Genomic DNA, 23,691 nt, shown 5'->3' on the forward strand with positions numbered 1-23,691 from the left:
TGTATGCCTGCACCCGGCCCCTGCCACCACACAGGCACCTATAGCCAGTTCCCACAACTGATCATGTGCACGCCACCAGTTCTGCTCCCTTGCCTCTGGACTTGGAGGTTCCACTAAGGAACTCAACACCCATTGTAGCCACCACAGACACCTTGCACCTCTCACTGCAAAGGATCATACAGTTGTCAATGTGGAAAACAGCTGCCTGAGCTGATGAGACACCACCCCGCTGCCCAGCCCCAGAGGTACCACATGCCTCCACGCTTGGAGTCCCACACACTAGACCAAAGGCCACAGCATGCTCCAGCATGTCTTGACCTACAGATGAAGTTTTTTTCTTAGCTAAAGTCAGTCCATAAAGTCTGGAAGAAGTGATTGCTTCAAACGTATAGACACATACCACAAGGCTACATGGATTGCTGTGAGTCAGGGAAACATGACAACACCAAACTTCACAATAAACTTTCCATAACTGACCTCACAGAAATGGAGATCCACAAGTGTCCTAACAAAGAATTCAAAGTAATTGTTCTGAAGCTCAGAGAAGCTCACAGAACTACAAAAGAACACAGATAGAAATTCTAACAATCAGGAAAACAAAAGAACAAAAGGAGAAGTTCAACAAAGAGAAAACATTAAAAAGATTAAACATTTTGGAGCTGAGGAATAAAATGAAAATTTTAAAATGCAAAAGAGAGCTTCAATAGCATACTCAGTCAAGCAGAAGGAAAAAAAAAATCAGCAAATTAGAAGATAGGCCATTTGAAATTACCCAGTCAGAGGACAAAAAAAGAATGAAGAAAGCCTACGGGACTATCGAACAACATTAAGTGAAACTATGTTCACATTATAGGAATCCTAGAAAAAGAATAAAGAAAGGGGCAGAATGCTTGTTTAAAGAAATAATGGCTGAAAACTTCCCAGATCTGGGGAAAGATATGGGCATACAACTCTATGAAGCTCAAGGGTCCCCCAAGCAGTTTCAGCCCAATGGAGACTTCACTGAGATACATTATAATGAAGCTGACAAAAGAAAGGAAGCTTGTCACATACAAACCCCGCCCCCAGGTTCGAGGGAACCTCCCTATAAGGTATCAGCAGATTTCTCAGCAGCAACTCTGCAGATCAGGAAAGAGTGGGATGATATATTCAAAATGTTGAAAGGAGAAAACTGCCAACCAAAAATACTTTATCCAGCAGTTTTCCTTCAAAAATAAAGGCTAGATTGTTACATTCCTAGACAGACAAAAATGAAGGGTATTCACCACTACTAGACCTACCTTACAAGAAATACTGAATACCTCAAGTTGAAAGGAAAAGATAACTAGTGACATGAAGTCATATGAAAATATAAAACGTACTGGTAAAGGTAAATGTATAGTCAAATTCAGAATGCACTACTATTGTAATAGTGGTGTATGAATCACTTATAATTTTAGTGTAAAAGTTAAGGGACAAAAGTATTAGAAATAACTAGCTACAATAATTTGTTAATGGATACAAAATATAAAAAGATGCAAATTGTGACACCAAAAATATAAATTGAGAATAGACTGTTAAAAATATAAAATGTTTTATGTAAGCCTCATGGAAACCCAAAAGCAAAAACTTATAGTAGAAACATAAAAAGATGCAGAGAAGGGAGTCAAAGCTTATCACAATAGAAAATCATCAAATCACAAAGGGAAAAAGCAAGAGAGGAAGGAACAAAGGATCTATAAAACTTCCAGAAAATGGTGGTCAAAATGACAATAGTTGAGTCCTTACCTATCAATAATTACTTTAAACAAAAATGGACTCAATTGTCAAATCAAAAGATGTAGAGTGGCTGAATGCATAAAAAACAAGACCCGACTATATGGTGCCTACAGGAGACTCACTTCAACTAAGGACACGTTTAGGCTGAAAATAAAGGGATGGGAAGAAAGGTACTCTGTGTAAATGGAAACCAAAAAGGAATAGTGAGAACCACACTATGTCAGACCAAATATAATTTAAGTCCAAAATGTAGTAAGAGACCAAGAAAGTCTCTTCTGACGACCTCTTCCGAAGGTCACTCCTGAACTACCAATAGGTCAAAGGTCATTATATAATGATAAAGGGGTTAATTCATCAAGAGAAAGTAACAATAGTAAATATATATGCACCCAACATCAGAGCAACTACATATATAATTATTAGCAGATCTAAAGGGAGAAATAGAGAATACACTAATAGTAGAGGACTTCCATACCCCACTTTCAACAATGGATATATCATCCAGTCATTAAGCAAACTTTGAGCCTGAACTACTCATTAGACCAAATGGACCTAACAAACATGTGGAAAATTCCATGCAACAGGAACAGAATAAAATTCTTCTCAAGGGCTCATGGAGCATTCTTTAGGATAGATCATATGTTAGGCCACAAGTCTTAACAAATTTAAGAAGAATGAAATCATATCAGTGTCTTTTGACCACAATGGTATGACTAGAAATAAATAACAAGAGAAAATCTGGAAAATTCACAGATAGTGGAGATTTAACAACACATTCCTGAACTACCAATAGGTCAAAGGAGAAATCAAAAGGAAAATTAAAAAATATTTTGAGACATACAAAAATGGAAACATAAGATTCCAAAACTTGCAGGATGCATGAAAAGTAGTGCTAAGAAGAAAGTTTATAGCAATGAGTGCTGACATTAAGAAAAAATAAGGATCTCAAATAAACAACTTTATACCTCAAGGAACTAGAAAAAATGAGAACAACTATGCCCAAAGTTAGTAGAGAGGAAGAAATAACAAAGGTCAGAGAATAAATAAATGAAATAAAGACTAGAAACACAGTAGAAAAGATCAATAAAACTAAGAGTTGGTTTTTTGAAAAGATAAAATTGGCAAACTTTTAGCTAGACTAAGGATAAAAAAGAGGAGACTCAAATAAAATGACAAATGAAAAAGGAGACCTTACAACTGATGCCACAGAAATAAAACGGATTATAAGAATCTACTCTGAACAATTATATGCCAACAAACTGGATAGTGTAGAAGAAATGAATAAGTTCCTAGAAATCTACACTCTAACAAAACTGAATCATGAAGGAATAGAAAGTTCAAACAGACCAATAGCCACAGTGAGGATTGAGTAAGTAATCAAAAAGCCTCCCAACAAAGAAAAGTCCAGGACCAGATGACCTCACCAGATGACCTTTAGTACCTTAAATACTAAATATTTAAAGAAGAATTAACACCAAACTTTCTCAAACTCTAACAAAATATTGAAGAGAAGGGAACACTTCCAAACTCATATGAAACCAATACTATTCTGATAAAGCCACACAAAGACACCACAAAAAAACTACAGGCCATTGTCCCTAATGAATATAAATTAAAAAACCCTCAAGAAGATACTAGCAAACTGAATTCAGCAGCACATTAAAGGATCAAACACCGTGACCATGGGATTTATTCCTGGGAAGCAAGGATGTTTCAACATCTGAAAATCAATTAATATAATATCCTCATTAACAGAATGATGGATAAGTATCACACGATCATCTCAGTGGACACTGAAAAAGGATTTGACAAAATTCAACATCATTTCATGATAAAAACTCTCACTGAAGTAAGAATAGAAATAAATGACTTCAACATAACAAAGGTGATATATGACAAAGCCACAGCTAATATCATCCTCAACAATGAAAGGCTGAAAGCTTTTTCTCTAAGATCTGGAACAATACAAGAGTTCCTACTGTCACCACTCCTATTCAAGGTAGCACTGGAAGTCCTAGCCAGAGCAATTAGGCAAGAAAAAGAAATAACATTCAAATTGAAAAGGAAAAAGTCAGAGTATCTCTGTTTGCAGTAACGTGATCTTATATATATAAAAATACAAAAGACTCTACTTAAAAAAACCGTTAAAACCAACAAATGAATGCAGTAAAGTTGCAGGATACAAAATCAACATACAAAAATTAGTTGCTTTTCTATATACTAACAACGAACTATCAGAAAAAAGATATTAAGAAAACAATCCAATTTTTAATAGCAACAAAAAGAATAAAATACTTTGGAATGAATTTAACCAAGGAAGTGAAAGATCCATATACTGAAAACTGTAAAACATTGATGAACAAAATGAAAGAACTCATAAATGGAAAGATATTCTGTGTTACGGATTGGAAGAATTAATAATGTTAAAATGTCTGTTCTACCCAAAGCAATCTACAGAATCAGTGCAATCCCTATGAAAATTCCAATGGCATTTTTCACAGAAATAGAAAAAAAATTCCTATAATTTGTATTGAGCCACAAAACACCCCCAAATGCCAAAACAATCTTGAGAAGCAACAAAGCTGGAGGCATCACCCTTCCTGACTTCAAACTATATTACAAAGTATAGCAATCAAAGCTGTATGATACTAGCATAAAAACAGACATTTTGAACAAAGATGCCAAGAAATACACAGTGGGGAAAGGAAGGATAGTTTCTTCAATGAATGGTGCTGGGAAAACTTGATAACCACATTCAAGAGAATGAGATTGGTCACTTATTTTGAACTATACACAAACGTCAACTCAAAGTTAGACTTAAATGTAAGACCTGAAACTGTAAATCTCCCAGAAGAAAACATAGGGAAGACGTTCTTTGACATTGGTCTTAGCAGTCATTTTTTTGGAATTGATACCAAAAGCACAGACAACAAAAGCAAAAATAAACAAGTGGGACTCCATCAAACTAAAAAGGGAAGCTAAGGAACCATTAACAAAATGAAAAGATAACATACAGAATGGGAGAAAATATTTGCAAACCATAGATCTGATAAGGTGTCAATATCCAAAATTAGAAGGAACTCCTACCACTTAATTGGAAAAAATCTGATTAAAAATAAACAAAGGATCTGAATGGACATTTTTCCAAATAAGGCATACAAATGGCTAACAGGTGCATGAAAAGGTGTTCAACTTTTTCAATCATCAGGGAAATTCAAATCAAAACCACAAGGAAATAGCATCTCATACCTGCTAAGATGACTGTTATGAAAAAGACAAGAGATAACAAGCATTGGTGAGGATGTGGAGAAATGGGAATCCTTGTTCACTGTTGGTGGGAGCATAAATTGGTACATCCACTATGGAAGATAGTATGGAGGATCAACAAAACATTAAAAACAGAAATTAATTAAAAATTTAAAAATCATATGATCCAGCAATCCCCACCTCCGGGAATTTATATCCAAATGATATAAAATCACTCTCTCAAAGAGACATCTGCAGTCCCATTTTCACTGCATCATTATTCACAGCAGGCGAGATACAGAAACCATGTAGGTGAGTTCTGGGCTGCAAGTCCCTTCAGAGAGTTGCAGTGGATTGGTTGTGCACTGTCTGGTGTGAAGATAGCTTTCCTTTTCCCTTTGGGGACTGCGAGGTAAGGCCTTTGTAATTCTCTGGTTGGGCCTGAAAAATCACACAGGTTTTTTGCCACAAGTTGGATTCCTTAGTTTCCATTGTAAAATGGGGACTATAAATGACAGTATACATATAAAATGTTTAGGAAACACCTGACATGTAGTAAACTCTCAATAAGTGTCGGTATTGTTATTTTAACGTTACCATTATTATTATCTTTGACTTAAAACTCCTTGTTGTGATCTTGCATTCTGTAGTAAGAAATATATATATATTTGGTCTTTGTCCCCATTTCTGGCACAGAGCTTCTGTGCTTCCAATTCCAAACCCTTGGAATTTCCTGTGATGAGAATGATGAAGGGTTTTTTTGTTGTGTTAATGAGGTGACTTTTGGACTTAAGGATGTCAGTGGAGCCAACTAGGTGATTAGAGGGTTGGAATTTTCAGTCCCCCCTACTGATTTCCAGGGAGGGAGAGACGGGCTGTAGATTTTGTTCAATTACCAAGGACCAGTGCTTTAATTAATCATGCCTATGTCACAGAGCCTCCATAAAAACCCAAAAGGAATGAGTTCAGAGAGCTTTGGGGTTGTTGAACACATGGGGATTTGTGGAGATGACATGGTCAACACTACAGATGACATGACACTATATACAGAAAATGCTTAAAGAGCACCAAAAATCTAATAGAACTGATAAATGAACTCAGCAAAGTTGCAGGATATAAAATCAATATACAGAAAATCTGTTGCATTTTGAGATACATTGATAATTGATACATTGATAATGAAGTAGCAGGAAGAGAAATTAAGAAAACAGTCCCATTTACAATTGCACCAGAAAGAATAAAATACCTAGGAATAATCTTAACCAAGGAGTTTGAAAGACCTTTATGCCAAAAACTATAGAAACATTGATGAAAGCAATTAAAGATGACACAAACAAATGGAAAGACATGCCATGCTCAGATTGGGAGAACCAATATTGTTAAAAGGTCCATACTATCCAAAGCAATCTACAAATTTAATTCAATTCCTATCAAAATACCAACAACATTTTTCACAGAACTAGAACAAATAGTCCTAACATTTTTATGGAACCACAGACGCTAAATAGCCAAAGCAATCTTGAATAAGAAGAACAACACTGGAGATGTCACAATCCTAGATTTCAAGATATACTACAAAGCTATGATAATGCAAAAACTATGGTACTGGCACAAAAAGAGACACACAGATGAATGGAACAGAATAGAGTCCAGAAATAAGCCCACATTTTTATGGTCAACTAATCTATGACAAAGGCAAAAATAAACAATGGGAAAAAAAACAGTCTCTTCAAATGGTATTGGGAAAACTGGACAGCTACATGCAAAAGAATGATACTTGACCATTTTCTTACACCATACACAAAAATAAACTCAAAATGGGCTAAAGACTTAAATGTGAGCTCTGAAGCCATAAAATTCTAGAAGAAAACACTGGCAGTGACTCTTGACATCAGCCGTGGAAACATTTTTCTAGATATGTCTTCTTTGGCAAGGGAAACAAAAGCAAAATTAAACTATTGAGACTATTCCAAAATAAAAGGTTTTGTACAGTGAAGGAAACCATCAAAAAATGAAAAGATGACCTACTGAATGGGAGAAGATATTTGCAAATGATATATCCAATAAAGGGTTAATACCCAAACTATATGAAGAACTTAACCAAAACATACAAATAATCCAATTAAATATGGGCAGAGGAATGAACAGACATTTTTTCCAAAGAAGACATACAGATGGCCAACAGACACATGAAAAGGTGTTCAACATCACTAATCATCAGGAAAATGAAAGTCACAACAACAGTGAGATATTACTTCACACCTGTCAGAATAGCTCAAATCAAAAATACAAGAAATAACAAGTGTTGACCAGGATATGGAGGAAAAGGAAACCTTGTGCACTCTTGGTGGGAATGCGAGCTGATGCAGCCACTGTGGAAATAGTATGGAGGGTCCTCAAAAATTTAAAAATACAATTACCATACAGTCTAGTAATTCCACTACTGTGTATTTACCCAAAGAAAACAGAAACACTGTTTCAAAAAGATACGTGCATCCTTATGTTTATTGCAGCATTATTTACAATAGCCAAAGTATGGAAATAACCCAAGTGTCCATTGGTAGGTGAATAAAGAAGATGTGGTGCGTATATACAATGGAATATTACTCGGCCATAAGAAAGGATGAAATCTTGCCATTTGCAACAACATGGATGGATCTAGAGGGTACTATGCTAAGTGAAATAAGTCAGCGAAAGACAAATACCATATGATTTCTCTCGTGTGGAATTTTAAAAGCAAAAATGAACAAAGATAAAAGAGACCAAACCTCAGACTCTTAACTATAGAGAACAAACTGGTGGTTGCCACTTGAGAGGTGGGTGAGGGGATGGATGAAACAGGTGAAGGGGATTAAGAATACACTTATTTTAATGAGCACTGAGTAATGTATAGAATTGTGGAATTATTGTACGCATGAAACTAATATAACAGGATGTTAATTATACTTGAAAAAGAAAAAACCCAAACGCACATGCCCTTTGACAAAGAAATTCTACTTCTAGGAATTTTTAAAATTCCTGAGATATATTTGCAAACTTGTATGTATGTGTATGCATGTGTGTGCACATGTACACAGTTGTTTACTTTGCCATTTTAGTAATGTCAAAAAAATGAGAACTGAATGGAATTGGTTAAATAAATTGCACGCTTCCATTCAGTGGTGTTCTACATACCTGTACAAATGGAGGTTGCTCTCTATGCAGTGACATGGAAAGATATCAACATTTTTGTTCAGTCAGGAAAGCAAGATACAGGATATGTATGGTGAATTACCTTTTGTGGTAGAGACTGAAAAAATGTGAGTATGTTTTCCAGCGTGCTTACATTTGCATATATCTGGACAGCTGCATAGGAAACTTTGGGAGGCTAAGTAATGGCCACTATGGAATCTAGAATCTACGATGGCATTTCTATGGCAAAAGATGTGATTAAGTTAAGGAGATCATCTGGATTATGCAGGTGGGCTCTAAATGCCCTCACAAGCACATTTGTAAGACAGAAGCAGAGAGTGATTATACACAGAAGAGGAGAAGGCTCTGTGGCCAGGGAGGCAGACATTGTAGTGAGGCAGCCACAAGTCAAGGGATGCCAGAAGCTGGAAGATGCAAGGAGCAGTTTCCTTTAGAGACCTCTGGAGTGAGTGTGGCTCAGGCGACATCTTGATTTCCTCTCAGTGATACTGAGTTCAGACTTCTGGCCACCAGAACTTTGAGAAAATGAATTTCTGTTGTTTTAAGATCCTGAGTTTGTGGTACTGTGTTGCAGTAGCCGTAAGAATGTAGTTCAGAAACTAACAAAAGTAATTACTTCTTTGGAGAATCAGGTGATTGAAACACAGTGGTGGTAGCCAGATTTTTCATCAGTGATCTTTTTATAGTGTTTTGTTTTTTACAAGATGAATGCATTTATGTTTTCAAAATGTAAACTGTTAAAACATTAATCTCTCATTCAATTCAAAACTTTCCCCCTCTTCCCAGCTCTGGCCTGGCTCCCAGTTCTGCAGAGCAGCAGTAAGGAAGAGGAATAGGCTGCATTCTGGACCTTCCCGTGCTCTGCTGTCCTGGCCGGCGCCTGACACGGAGACTAGCGGGATAGAGCAGTCCCTCTGCATTGGTAGCTGTTGGTACCTCTGTCACAGAAGCACATCCTAAATGGAGGTTCGCTATTTCACAGCTTGTGTGTATGAGCTTTTTGGAGATCTTTCTGGAGGCCTCAGCAGTGCCACATTTCACGATCAAGGTGAAAAATGACTTCTTCTGACTTCTTTAACTCCTGGCTTTTGAATCTTGGGAAGCAGTATCTAGTATCTTTTCCCATACTGAACAGTGGATGCCTTCTCCTCTTAATATTTACACAAACAAAGGAATTCAGTAGATTTTGCAGAACAATGAAGATCAGTTGCAAGGTCACCACCCACCACAGGCACTCCATTCAATGTCTGCCTTAACAGGCAATCTGTTACACAAGCAGTCACAAAGTTCTGCCATTTTGATTTCAAAGTATTTCTCAATTCCATTAATTTTCTTGGCCACTACCTTGTTCAGGCCACATCTTTCACTTGGATTATTCTGGCAGCTTCCTAACGCCACCCACCTTTGTTACTGCACTCCAATCCACTCTCCAGATGGTAGCCAGAGTACTCTTTCCAAACACAAATCAGATCACGTCACCTCTTTGTTTAAAACAAGTCCAGTGCTTCTCATTGCCCTCCTAGTGAACCCCTGACGTAATTTTACAAGACCTTCATCATCTGGCCTCTACTTACTTCTCCAGCCTTATGTGATCTTCCCTTGCCTTCCCTGCCACCTACCTGTCCGTTTCCTTCACTCCTAGTCCTGTCCTCGTGTCTTCCCAAAACAGTTTCTTGCTACCCCCTTGACCTAGTTTGAAGGAGGAGAGAATGTCCCCATGACAAAGAAAAGAAAAATGCCAGGATGCCCTCATTTCTTCTCACTTTGAAAAATTGCATCTCTTCTTATTTTTCTAGTATTCTCCTAAATAAGCTGGAGGTAGCTGGTGGTCACTGAACCAGTCACTTAGATGACTAAGTCATCACCTGTCTTTATGATGACGAGGCACTAGACACCCGTGGACATCAGCTCTTGGAGTTTCATGGGCCCCGAGCTGATTAAGAAAAGCCCCATTTAATATCACTTTACATTAGTTTAACGTGGCCTGGTTATGTGACTATATAAGTTTGTAGCAGACTAAAAGAGAACTGGAATAAACACCTTTTAAAATAACTAGGCTAAATAGATAATAAATTATATTAAATATTCTTATTCCCTGTTATGTTCATGTCATAGGTTATAACTATATGTCAGCTGTATAAGAGAGGGTTAATTTATTAGCAGCATTTTCTGAACAAGTGTTTTAAAACATAATGAAAACAAGAAATTAGACACTTTTATTCCTGCTTTACTGGCCTTTATCAAGCTAATACCCTCACCATGGAACTTCACTTTCCATAAGATTTTTTTTTCTCTCTCTTTTAAGGATTTTCTGTAATTGAGACACATAACTTATTACTGAACTGTGGTGTGATTGTAGTGTATTTCAACTACATTTATGTAGTAGTTTCTTACCTAAAAATAATATTTCAGTCATTGTAGACATGATGAAGTTTTGAGAATCAAAGCTGCTTATGGTAAAATATCCTAATTTTCTATATCTCCTTTATTCTTTGTAGTAAGAAGAGAAAGTTATAGTAGACCAAACTTACTATGACACCTTTAGTAATGCAATGAATAGAATATTTTAGACACTCTGAATATATATCTAAAATCCATGATTGGGACGCCTGGGTGGCTCAGTCGGGTAGGCATCCAACTTCGGCTCAGGTCACGATCTCACAGCTCTTGAGTTTGAGCCCCGCGTCGGGCTCTGTGCTGACAGCTCAGTGCCTGGAGCCTGCTTCGGATTCTGTGTCTCCCTCTCTCTCTTCCCCTTCCCTGCTCATACTCTGACTCTCTCTGTCTCTCAAAAATGAATAAACACTAAAAAAATTTAAATCCATAATCAACATTAATTTCAGAAAATATTAAGATTCTCATCACTTGGCTTGACATACTTGTGGAATTCTTTTGAAGAGGATTATATAGCTAAGAAGGGAAGAATGCATACAGTATAAAATCATATTTAAAAACTTTTTACATCATTTTAGACTTCTTAAGGGTTGCAAAAATAGGACGGAGTTCCAGTGTACTATTCCCCCAACGTCTCCTTATGTTAACATCTCTTATAATCATAATAAAATTCATTCTAACAATAAAAACACTATTTTCATATAAAGATCTGTATGCTGGGATTATTGCCATCTGTCTTTCTAGTTATCATTTTTTAAGTTTATTTATTTATTTTGGGAGAGAGAGCGCGTGTGCACACGCATGAGTAGGGGAAGGGCAGAGAGAGAGGGAGAGAGAGAGAGAGAGAGAGAGAGAAAGAGAATCCCAAGCAGGGTCTGCACTGTCAGCACGGAGCCCGACTTGGGTCTCAAACTCACAAACCACGAGATCATGACCTGAGCTGAAACCAAGAGTTGGATGTGTAACCAACTGAGCCACCTAGGTGCCCCTCTAGTTATCTTTTTAAATTTTTTTTCTAGTTATCTTTTTTAGATTTAAAGTTCAAGAAGGTAAAATATAGGTCGAATTGTATTTGTGCCCTAGCAAAGGTTATTTATTACCACCACTCTACTTAATAGTTCAGTTATTTCTGATACTATATTTTATTAGGTTTCATTCATTTATGTGATGTTTTTATTCTGTACCTCCTATGGATTAAACTCTTACAAAGCCCCTGCTCTCAATGAACTTCCCTTCTAGGTGGGAAACACAAAATGATAGAACAAATGAGATGGACGATTACAATACCAACATGATGGATGTGATAATGCAATACAGTTAGTTCAATAGTTAAGGGAGCATGAAAGACATGACTCTAGTCTAGTCTTGGAGAATCCACAAAGAGTTTCAATGAAGTGGCTTTAATTTGTGACATGAAGGAGAAGTAGGAAGTATACCAGTAAAGAATGGAAGGAAGATTACTTCAAGCTGGGGAACAAGAATGGGAAAGGCTGGGAAGTGAGAGATGGGGGAGGGAAGGTGAGAGGGGGAGAGAGAGAGAGAGGGAGGGAGGGAGGGAGGGAAAGGGAGAAAAGTCTTTGCCAAAAAGGGCAAGTAAATTAGGAGGATAGGACTAGGAGAGAAGGAAAGGGACAGGTGGGTGGTAGGGAAGGCAGGGGAAAATCACATAGAAAGCTTGAGAAGTAAGTAGAGACCAGATGACGAAGGTCTTGTAAAATTACACCAAGCGTTCACTAGGAGGGCAATGAGAAGCACTGGACTTGTTTTAAACAAAGAGGTGACGTGATCTGATTTGTGTTTGGAAAGAGTACTCTGGCTACCATCTGGAGAGTGGATTGGAGTGCAGTAACAAAGGCGGGTGGCGTTAGGAAGCTGCCAGAATAATCCAAGTGAAAGATGTGGCCTGAACAAGGTAGTGGCCAAGAAAATTAATGGAATTGAGAAATACTTTGAAATCAAAATGGCAGAACTTTGTGACTGCTTGTGTAACAGATTGCCTGTTAAGGCAGACATTGAATGGAGTGCCTGTGGTGGGTGGTGACCTTGCAACTGATCTTCATTGTTCTGCAAAATCTACTGAATTCCTTTGTTTGTGTAAATATTAAGAGGAGAAGGCATCCACTGTTCAGTATGGGAAAAGATACTAGAACACCATACTGCTTCCCAAGATTCAACGTTAAGGAGACCTGTAAACATAGGCCAAAAAGACCTCTTTGAGAACTAGGCGTAAGGTGGGCAGTGACATCTTGTGAATATAATGACTGAAGAAAGGGGGCTGCTGAGTAGTCCCCGAGACGACGGTTTTGGAGTTTATGGAGAAGGGCTGGTTTGGGCACAGTCTGCAATAGTGCTGGAGGCTCCTTCAGGCCTAACTTCCTGGTCTGTTGTGGTACAGGATGTGGCACTCCTCAGAACCTGAGGTGGGTGCTTGACCAGTCTTTCCAGCAGCAGTCAACTGTACAGGACCTGTTCACAACAGCAAAATTGTATGAGAACTCTGTCAGATACCAATTCTCTAGTTGGTCCTCCACTTACATGAAGAAGCAAAGCCATCCTTCCCACCCCGATCCCACTCCTTGGATTGGGTAATCCCTGGAGGTCATGGTCAATTATGGGAAGATGTGATGTAGAAGGAGGAAGTAGACTTGCTGCTACCAGGAGGAGTGGAGTCTTGAATTTATAGTGGTTCTTATCTGTATTGTGCCCAGTGATGGTGAAAGAGGTGATACTGGTTCTATTTGGGTGTTCGGAGTGAAGGAGAAGGAGGAGTCGAGGATGTTTCTTAGGATTTTGTTTTGGGATCTGGGTCAACAATGACACCAGTCCCAGATGTATGGAATTCGTTCCCCCTCCCTATTCTACACTTGGCTGGGCTTGTATGTCTTTATGCAGGCACTAGACAATAACTAACATTTGCGTAGCAGTTTCCCATTTATCAGGAGCTTTCCCACACATTATTATATGTGATGATACCCAGCTCCCTGAGAAGTCCACCAGGAAATCCACTATTTCTCTTTCTCATGATAAGGAAATGAAAGCTCAGAGAGGTGGAATGACTTGCTCAAGGTAATAGAGCTAAGAATTCCAGCTCTGAACCCATTTCTTGTAATTCATTCATTCTCTTGCTCATTTGTATATTCATTCTTTATTTCTTTTTTTATTTTTTTTTAACTTTTTTTTAAATTTATTTTTGAGACAGGGAGAGACAGAGCATGAGCAGGGGAGGGTCAGAGAGAGGGAGACACAGAATCTGAAACAGGCTCCAGGCTCTGAGCTGTCAGCACAGAGCCCAACGTGGGGCTCGAACTCACTGACCGCGAGATCATGACTTGAGCCGAAGTCGGCCGCTCAACCGACTGAGCCACCCAGGCGCCCCTCATTCTTTATTTCTTACACAAGTGTTTTTTGTGTGCTTCCTACACCAGTTGGTGGGCTAATCTCCGGATATATAAAGATATGCGTGATATCCACCCTGCCCTGAAGGACTTCCACAGGCAGATGTGTTCATGCGTAAGAAAAATGCAAGCAGATTTCTCTAAGAGAGGAGGGGTGTTGTAAGGGCACAGAGAAATTCATGTGAGGCAACTCTATCTTCCCAGAGTTGGTGTTTCAACTGGCACATGGATGACGTATAGGAGATGTCAGATGGAGGAGAAAGAAAGACACTCCAGGCGACTGCTTTTCCTTATTGTGCATTCCATGGTTCTCAGATTTCAGAATCTTGAATGTCATTGAGAGAAGTGTGAAGTTAATGAGACCAAGTTCTATCTTTTATGAAAAATTTACGAGGAGAGAGCTAAGGATTGAATTGAGGGAGAGCATTGTTTTGTGCAAATGGTTAGATTTAATGAGTAAATTCTTCCTTAAAGGTCTTTTTTTTTTTTAAGTGAATTATGCAATAGAAAGAATTATGTTTCTAAAATGGGTAATTTTCTCTATTATATTTCATGGTTTGAACTCAGAATACTGCGTTGTCCTTCAAATTACAAGGGCAGGGAAATAGAGGTGTCATAACTAACAAATATAAAATTGCAGTTGTTTGCCAGAGTAGCGTTAAAAATGTGTTGTTCGAGCAGGTAAAAATATGGTGGTCCTTTTGATCCTTCATGGAAAATACTGTGACATTTCTATGGAAAGAGAAGTTACAAAGTTAGACCTTTCTGTCCTAATTCAATTTGAGCACTACTCCTTTCAAAAGTTAAATGGTATACTGTATCATCAGTTCATATCGAACTAAATGTCTTCTGAACTTTCTTGCATCGTAATTTATGTTTTTTCTCTGCCTCTACCCCCATCTCATGGCAACAGCGTATGGGTGAGAGATCAACCCCAACTTCCCTCCCTGAACTCCTACACTGCCTCCGGCACCGTCACTAGTATGTACAGGAAGATATCTCCATTACCCCATCTCCACCCAGCCCCAACTTGTCTTTTCCAAGATAGGAATCTATTTACTTTGTTATTGTTAGGAAAAGTAAGATCTTCCTTGAAGAACATTTTTATAAACGGCGAATGAAACTTCAAGGAAACAGGATAGAATTTAGACTGATCTATTGCCAAGGCCAGAACACTGTCGGTGACACTGTACAGGACTCCTATTGTGGTGTAGGACAGAGGCGCTGCTGCAGGCAGGCCATCTGGAGTTCAGTCCTGGCTGCGAGCCTAGCAGTGCACCCTTCCAGGGCATCCCACCTGGCTTGTATCTAGCATGTGAACACCTAGGCCTTTGTCTGAATAAATGTTGGCTGAGTGAATAAGGCCATGGAACAGAGCTCACCTGTCTGGTTCAGTCTCTTTGCCCATTGGAAGCATTCCTTTGAAGACTTCTCTGTCCCTAGAAATGTATTGTTCCTGGGTGGCCCCTTTTCTTTTCACCCTACAGACCTCCCTGGGTGATCTCGCTCAAATGGTTTGACCTATCATCTATTTATTGGTAAATAATAAATTTAAAATTTATAGCCTCTTTTTCTGTCTCCTTTCCCCTTCCCTCCCTTTCTCTCCTGTCTGCTCCCCTTCTTCCCCCGCCACCCACCCTCCTCAACTCTTGTTCTCCATAATAATTGACCCATTACATTCCCAAGAGTTCAACTGTTATCTCAAGAATCTGTGAAGTCCAGGGGCACCTGGCTGACTCAGTCAGTAGAGTATGTTGTAGAGATTACTTCAAGATAGATAGATAGATAGATAGATAGATAGATAGATAGAAGCAAAGTCACAGAAATGTTCTTTTAAAACAAGTCTATGAGGGGCGCCTGGGTGGCTCAGTCGGTTGGGCGTCCGATTTTGGCTCAGGTCATGATCTTGCGGTCCATGAGTTCGGGCCCCACGTCGGGCTCTGTGCTGACGGCTCAGAGCCTGGAGCCTGTTTCAGATTCTGTGTCTCCCTCTCTCTGACCCTCCCCCGTTCATGCTCTGTCTCTCTCTGTCTCAAAAATAAATGTTAAAAAAAAATAATGATAACAAAAAAATAAAAAAGATTAAAAAAAAAAAAAGTCTATGAGCTCCTGAAAACCACTCTGGACTTGAGCCAGGGTTCTTCTTTGTCCCACCTATTCCTCAGTGTTGTCAGTTCTTCTAGCCAGCAAACAGCTTCTCACATCATTGCTTCTGCCTCATTCTTTCGTCCTGCCTCCACCTCCAGACCTCCTTATTTCAGAGCTTATTCACTGTGATAAACTGTCCATTTGTCTCCCCGACTTTGTTGTATTTTTTTTCCTGTTTTGATTTCGCTATTCTGTTATAAATTAGTCTCCCTAGAACTCTGTGTTCATCATGGTATCTTCTTCTTTCTTGGAAGCTAGTATAGAGTGGCTCTGTGCTCTGTACTAGTGCATACACATTTTCCCTCCGAGTACTCACAGTCTGCCATCCGTGGGCCTCCTGTCACCTGGCAACCCTGCCTCCCATCCCTGAAACTCACCTCTAGACCTGCACAGCCTCACACGTAGCCAGTAATCGCATGTATGATTGAACCCTTGGAATTTGTCCTGTAGGCCTGAGGAATTGAGCCTTTAATTTATTTCATTTTAATTGCTTGACATTTAGATTTAAAACTGAAGCAGTTTGTTACTATGGATGTGAACATTAGCAAAATGATTTTTGGTATTTGATTCATTTACTGGAAAACTTTTAAGTATGTTTGGAACAACTTGGGTATATGAATTCATCTTTTCAATTAAAAATTATATAATATCTAAGTGTAGATCAGATGTTTCTGATGAATTTAGCATCCAAATTGAGATATGCTCTAAGTGTGAAATACACCTTATGGGGTGCCCCGGTGGCTCATTCCTTAAGCGTCTGGCTCTTCATCTTGGCTCAGGTCACGATCTCACAGTTTGTGGGATCAAGCCCCACGTCAGGCTCTGCACTGACAGCATGGAGCCCGCTTGGGATTCTGTCTCTCCCTCTCTCTCTGCCCCTCCCCAGCTCATGCACACACCTGTGTGTGCACACGCCTGTGTTCACTCTCTCTCAAAACAAATAAATAAACTTAAAAAAAAAGAAATACACATTGAATGTCAGAGACTTAGTATGAGTAAAAGAATGTCAAGTATCTCAATAGTTTTTGTATGTTGAGTATTGTATATTGAAATAACATTTTGAATATATCAAATTTGAGAAGATATATTTTTATTTTTATTTTTTTAATGTTTACTTATTTTTGAGTGAGAGAGAGCGGGGACCCAGGCGTCCCGAGAAAATACATTTTTAAAATCAATTTACAGGCATACTTCGTTTTACTGTGCTTCACAGATATTGTATGTTTCACAAAGTGAAGTTTTATGGCAACCCTGCACTGAGAAGTCTTTTGATGCCATTTTTCCAACAGAATTTGCTTGGCTTGTGTCTCTGTGGCACAGTTTGGTAATTCTCACAATATTTCAAACTTTTTCATTATTCTGTTTGTTATGGTGATCTGTGATCAGTGATTATGACTCACCAAAAGCTCATAGGATGGCTAGCAATTTTTAACAATAAAGTATGTTTCCATTAAGCTTTGTACTTTCTTAGACATAATGCTGTTGCATACTTAATAGACTACAGTATAGTGTAGACATAACTTTAATACGTACTGGGAAACCGAAACATGTATTTGACTCACTGTATTGTGATCTTTGCTTTATCGTGGTAATCTGGAACTGAACCTGTAGTGTCTCTGAGGTATGCCTATAATCTGCTGCATTTTGCTTTTCTTAATGGGGCTACTAGAGAATTTTAAACTACATGTGTGGTATGCATTATATTTTTATCAGACAGTGCTACTCTAGAATAATTGGGCCATTTTCTGTATTCTCCCCTCCCTTCAACTTAGATTTTTCAGGGCAGGCTAAATTTTTAATATTTCCTGTAACCACCGTCTCCTACTTCTTCATAAATAACTCGTACTTGTGAGATAACCCGTACAAATGAATGCTTTAGAAAATGTGCTTGAGGCTTCCATCCCTTTCAAGTGTTTTCTCATCTTGTTCTTTGCATCTGAGGCATCTTTGTTTTCTTTTCCAAAGTCTGTATATTCTCTGGGTCCAACATGGGTGACCTGTGCCACCTTACCTCTGTGCATCCTTGACCATTTGCCATGGGTTGATGTTTCTTATATCTCAATTTCCAGAGCACCTAGAGTTAGTTTCCACATCCTAAGACTCGTTGCCACACCCCACACTGCTTTGCATTGCTCTGATTTCTTACATGTAAATTGTTCCTTCCCTTCCAGACGGCTTAGTCACTTGAGTCAGGCATCATGCTTTCTCTCTTCTTTGACACACCTACCAGATGTAAACTATTTTTTTTTTTTTTTTTAGAAACACAGAAGCTCAGTAAGGATCAGTTGATTAGTAACTCAGTGCAGGAAAATTCGGTATAGTTGAAGTACATCCTTATTGAGTTTCCAAATATTAAATTTGGCAATTTTAATTAAGAAATATGTTTATATTTTTTAAGATGTGCCATTGTGGAAGAAGAGCTTGCCATCAAGTCAGCCAACTAAGGCTTTAGTTCCACTTCTTCTCTGGGCGCCTAGAAACCAGATTGGCTAATCTCTAAGGTATATTGCAAATTACATATTTTATAAGTCTATGATGGAAATCTTTCTCAACTGCTTTACACAGTACTCTGAATTTTTTAAAATAGAACATGCTGAACAGAAATTAGCATTTTTTAAAATGTCAGAGTCATTATTAGGAATGTCAATTATTATGCACTGACAGTGTGATGCAGCCAAGGGGTTATTGTGATATGTGGGGCTGCTTACTCTCCAGAGCATGTGGTTTTTATTTTTTAATTAATGTTTGCCATTTAATTTCCTCTTTTAATGTCAGACTGTCACCCGTCACTTATTGCTGGTGCCAGTTCTGCCCGTATGAATACCTTTCCTGTCCTCATTACACCTAATTTGGGACTTCTAACCTAAGGTTGTTTGGGGGAACCCAGTAATGATAAGCTTGTTTGACTTATGTCTGAAATTGGTCATTTAGTCCCTCAGCAACCATTTACTGGGTGCCTGTACCTGCGTGTGAGGCTCCAGATGGTGCAGGGGCTAAAGAATTAATAGTTTATGAACTCTCTTGATAACCTTGGGGGATTTCCCAGTGAGAAAAGTATCTGAACTTTAGTGCAGAGCTTCTGAAGGATTTTTTCTTCACTTCTCAGTTTCCAGTCCCTTTCCTGATGGCCAAGTTTCCCAGACAAGACACCTATAGGTAATACGGGACTTAATAATAACAGTGCTTAATCAACAAGGGAAGGAACTCTCCCAAGAATAAGCAAAGAGACACATGAGAAAGGGCAGAAAGTCCAGAAATAGATTCCATGTATATACGGGAACTGGGTTTATACAGAAGTAGTTTTCCAAAACAGAGAGAAAAGGATGAGTTATTTATTGTCTCATTTAATTCTTACAATAAGCTTGTGACCCAGGTAGCATTCTTCTCCCCATTTTATAGATACAATAAAGGAGGGGTTCGGAGCCTTGCCCAAAGTCTCAGTGATAGATCTGGGATCTGGGAGAAAAAGCATTATTTTTGGTCTATTACTACCCATGCTCATACTGGGCTATTTCATGTGTCAGAGGATCTGAACCCTTCATAGTGGTCAAGGAATGCAAATAGAAAAGCACTTCTCAACCAGTTCTCAATTTCACCTCCCCGGGATATTTAACAACATCTGGAGACATTTTTGGTTTGACAACTGTAGTGGGAGGGATGCTCTTGGCATCTAGGAAGTGGAGACCAGGGAGGCTGCTAAATGTCCTGCAACAGAGGACAGCCCCCAAGAATGATCTGGCCCAAAATGTTGATAACGCCGAAGTTGAGAAACCCGACAGTAGAGAGAAGAAAACTCAGAGCCCTTCACTGGTAATGTGGGTTGGATTAAAATAAATAGTGCATTTGACATCTGTTTTTTATTCCTTTTTTTTTTTTGGTCATACCATGCTGAAGCAGGAAACAAGTGGGAAGAGGATGGGAAAAAGCTTCTTATGCTTAGAAATACCTGGAGACATTGTCATTGTATCCTTCCTATAGGAATACAAGTAAAATCTAAAGATCTGCTATGTATGTGTGGTAGACATTACTAATATTTGCCACCAGGATTTCCGATCTTTTTTCTTGTGGTTGGGGGCACATGCCCTCTTGAAGTTACATGTAGTCATGTGACTGAAATGTGAGTTATGGATGGAAGCCAGTCTATGATGTTCCATATTCTCTTCCTAGACCACAGTAATCGTGGGAGTGTATGTTGGGATGGAGAAACCAAAAAATCTAAGCAGTGTGGAAAACTGTGCCAACACGTGGAGAACAGCAACCCTGCCCAGTCTTCGAGATCTGCTAAAGACTTTGAGTAAGAGAATCTTTTGTTGTTACACCACTGTGAATTTTGGAATTATCACTGTAGCATATCCTAACTTATCCTAATATATCCAAGTTAATTAGCAAGTAGTTTGCAATTCTCGAACCCAGAAATTTCCGGGATGTTACTTCTGCCTTTGGAATCAGGATATATTAATATTTCATATACGTATTTATTCACACTGCTTTCGCAAATTCTGATTAGCACTGAGGTCCTAGCAAGATGTTAGTCTTTATAAAACTCCAGTGACTGTGCAGTAAGCACCAAATGTTCTCACATATCGTTGTTGGGTCTGTATGTGAAAGCATATTTTTTTAGGCTTTGGAAATACATTTTATGTCTGAAATGATTTCTTTCGGCATTAGAATACGTTCTGAATTGTGACATCCCCAGCTTGATGACTTTTACCTGTTTATTCTATAAATTCTATTATGTAAGATATAAGGTAGATTTTACTTAGTTTACTGAATTTCTTGATTAGAAATTGTGAAGATTCTAGGACAGTGGTAATCAGCCTCTCCCTCTTCTCTTCCAATCACTTTACTCTTTGTTTCACCGTAATTTGAATCAAAACTATATCATTATTTCTCTGAACTTTTGGAGACAATACACCTTAGTCTCAGAATCCAGAGGCTAGAGACCAATCTTTTCTTTTCAAGTTATCACCAGTACTTTGGTAACATTACATTATCTCTACAATCCAATGTGAGTTTTACCACCCCCCTTCCAAAAGTGTAATCATTTTAACTTACATCTAACATGGTCCTTACTGAATTTATTTACCTACTCAAGAGCATTTATGTACTTCACTGCAATCTTATAACTTTATTTAATGAGTGATAACCTTAATCTCAGGGTCAGCTGCCTGGAAATCCCCCAACTTTCTGCCTTCTAGGTGCTGTGTCTCTTTTCCCTTTGATGTCAGGTGAACTTCCCTGGGACACAGTCTCTCAGGCAGTAGAAAATTTAACATGCTTACCAAGATGCCTGGGCAGTTCTCTGCATCTCACTTTCTTGTGGTCAGTCCACACTGTGGCCTGTTGCCCTGTTACCCCCTGGACCCTGTTGGCTGCTGTCTTCTCTCCATACCACCTGTGATTTCTTCCTTCCTGTATCACCTCTAGCTTGGAGTACTCTTTTACACTACCCCAGAGTGCTCCTGTGACAGATTTCCATGGGGGGTTCAGGGGGAACACAGGGGTATCACAGCTCAGAATAGTCAAGACAAGTCATATAAAATGGAATCTTGGGTACTCCAGTTCTCAAGAATCCCTTGGCCAACCTCATCACTGGGAATCACTCAGTGGATGTGTTTCTTCTCTAGCCACAGCATGTCACCTGATACCGGGCCTTCTTTCACTATTGTACTCTCCTCACATATCCCCTCCTCTCCTTTCTCAGAGCCCTCACTCGCTCTCCATCAAACTCTCCTTTGAAACCCATAATTGCCCTTACTCTAGTATGTCCAACAGTTTGACTTTCCCAATCTTTAACTCAACCCTGCTGCGGCTTTTTCATTTTATAAACTTCAGCCAGTCATTCTGCCAAACAAAGGCCATCTACTCTGGGTATATACCCTTTACAAACATAGGCTTTCAGATTAGCATTTTTTTTAAATCTGTCACATTGTTAGGATTGAGAATTCTTAATTTCTCAATGAGGAGCAAGCAAAATAAAATATCAAGGTATTTGAGAAGCCTAAGAAGGAGCAGACAAGTTTATGGGCAACAGTAGCAGGTGAGAGTACAGGTATGTTGTTGAGTTGTAGCTGACAGGATCAGAGCGGTCAGAATTGGCCGTGTAATGGAGGCTCTCGGGAAGTATCACGTGGACCGAAGGAAGCTGTTGAACGATGTAAAGGAACAGAACATCATGCTCCAAACAAGAATGATCACTCTGGCTTCAGTCAGAAGGCCCCAGTCAGAGTGGAATGAGTGAGAACAGTTATAAGACCTTTACTCCAAAAGGAAATCTAAAATGCCTGGGCTGAGGCAGGACAAGGGTAGTGGGGTAAAATGCATTTGAAACTGTTAAGAAGGTGGGATTCAAGGAGTTTGGCAGCTGGGTGGGCAGACAAGTCAGTGGGAGGATGAACCTGGCTTGAGCAGTTGAGGGGGTGACGGTGTGCCCTCTAAGATGAGGGGATGGGGAAGAGGAGCACTTTGGGGTGGGGGGGGAGGAGAGCAGAGATTCAGTCATGCCTGCAGTCAGTTTGAGGTACCCTCATGAAGATGTTGAGTAGGCAGCTGTAGCCTGACAGGTGCCAGCACCCACAGTTTTCAATGCTCTTGAGGATCATGACATTGCTAAAGCACCAACATAAACCAAGGGGTAAAAGATTGGTGTTTCAGAGTGAGTCAGTGGTCTGTGACTAAGACTCACACATCTCCTTTTTGTGGGATGAGGAGAATGCAGGAAGGGTAGGCTCGGAGACAAAGGGGAGAAGTTGTGGCCAGTAAGGTGAGAAGGGGGAGGTGACAAATACAATGGAAGCATGTGGGGTTTGAGTGGCCAGAGGGATAGGCAAAAGCCACTAGAAACTCAGGACTGGGCTGGATTAGGGAAACACAAGTCTAGTCTGTTTTGCCAAGTTGCTGCCTTTGATTTCTTAGCTCTGTTAAATGGGCTGGAACTGAAAAGCAGACCTTAGCATTTTCAGTTTGCTCTACTTTCTACAAGGCACCCTGTCACAATTGGCAGAGGCAGGTGGCCCTTTAATAATCTGCAGAGGGTTTGAAGTGAGTAATAAACTTGGAAAAGGAGGATGAAATCTAACCCACGTCAGCAGAATTATAACTTTGTTGTCCCTACCATGGATGAAAACCAAGCATGGTGTTTGAAACCAGAAGCATGCTAAATTTTTGCTTCTTACACTTTAATTTTTTATTTTAATTTTTCTGATGTCTATGTGATGTTCCCCACTACCTTCTATCCCCCCAAAAATCTTGGCAAGAGTGTCTTCTCCCTAACACTCCTCTGCCACCCTCCAGACTCCTGTGCCATGGACACCCACCCAAAGAATTATTACTAGGTAATTTAACTGAAAAAGGCGTTTCAAACTTTCTTCTTTGGTGAAGAAACACATGGTGGTCATTTAAAAACATTGAGCGGCTAAAGGAATTCCAGAGGTCTTTCAGACAATAGATTAAACTGGAGTCTTGTTCCCCAATAACATACGCTAGCACCAAGTTTAGCGCTGAAATCCAAGTTCCGTCTGTGCTTTGCCCTGGCACCATACCTGCCTGTGCTTAGTCG

General features: G+C 39.2%; 1 protein-coding gene across 1 annotated transcript in view; it reads left to right on the forward strand.

Annotated features, from left to right (window-relative positions):
- FANCB (FA complementation group B) overlaps positions 1 to 9,247 on the forward strand; it is a 50,293-nt gene extending 41,046 nt beyond the window's left edge. Inside the window, exon 10 of the mRNA XM_081792640.1 lies at positions 8,983 to 9,247. Coding sequence (XP_081648766.1) covers positions 8,983 to 9,156 — 174 coding nt within the window. The 3' untranslated portion in view covers positions 9,157 to 9,247. The remainder of the gene's footprint in view (positions 1 to 8,982) is intronic.
- The last annotated feature ends 14,444 nt before the right edge of the window (positions 9,248 to 23,691 follow it).

Source organism: Panthera onca, chromosome X (genome assembly GCF_046562875.1).
Source record: "Panthera onca isolate mPanOnc1 chromosome X, mPanOnc1 haplotype 2, whole genome shotgun sequence".
Lineage (NCBI taxonomy): Eukaryota > Metazoa > Chordata > Mammalia > Carnivora > Felidae > Panthera > Panthera onca.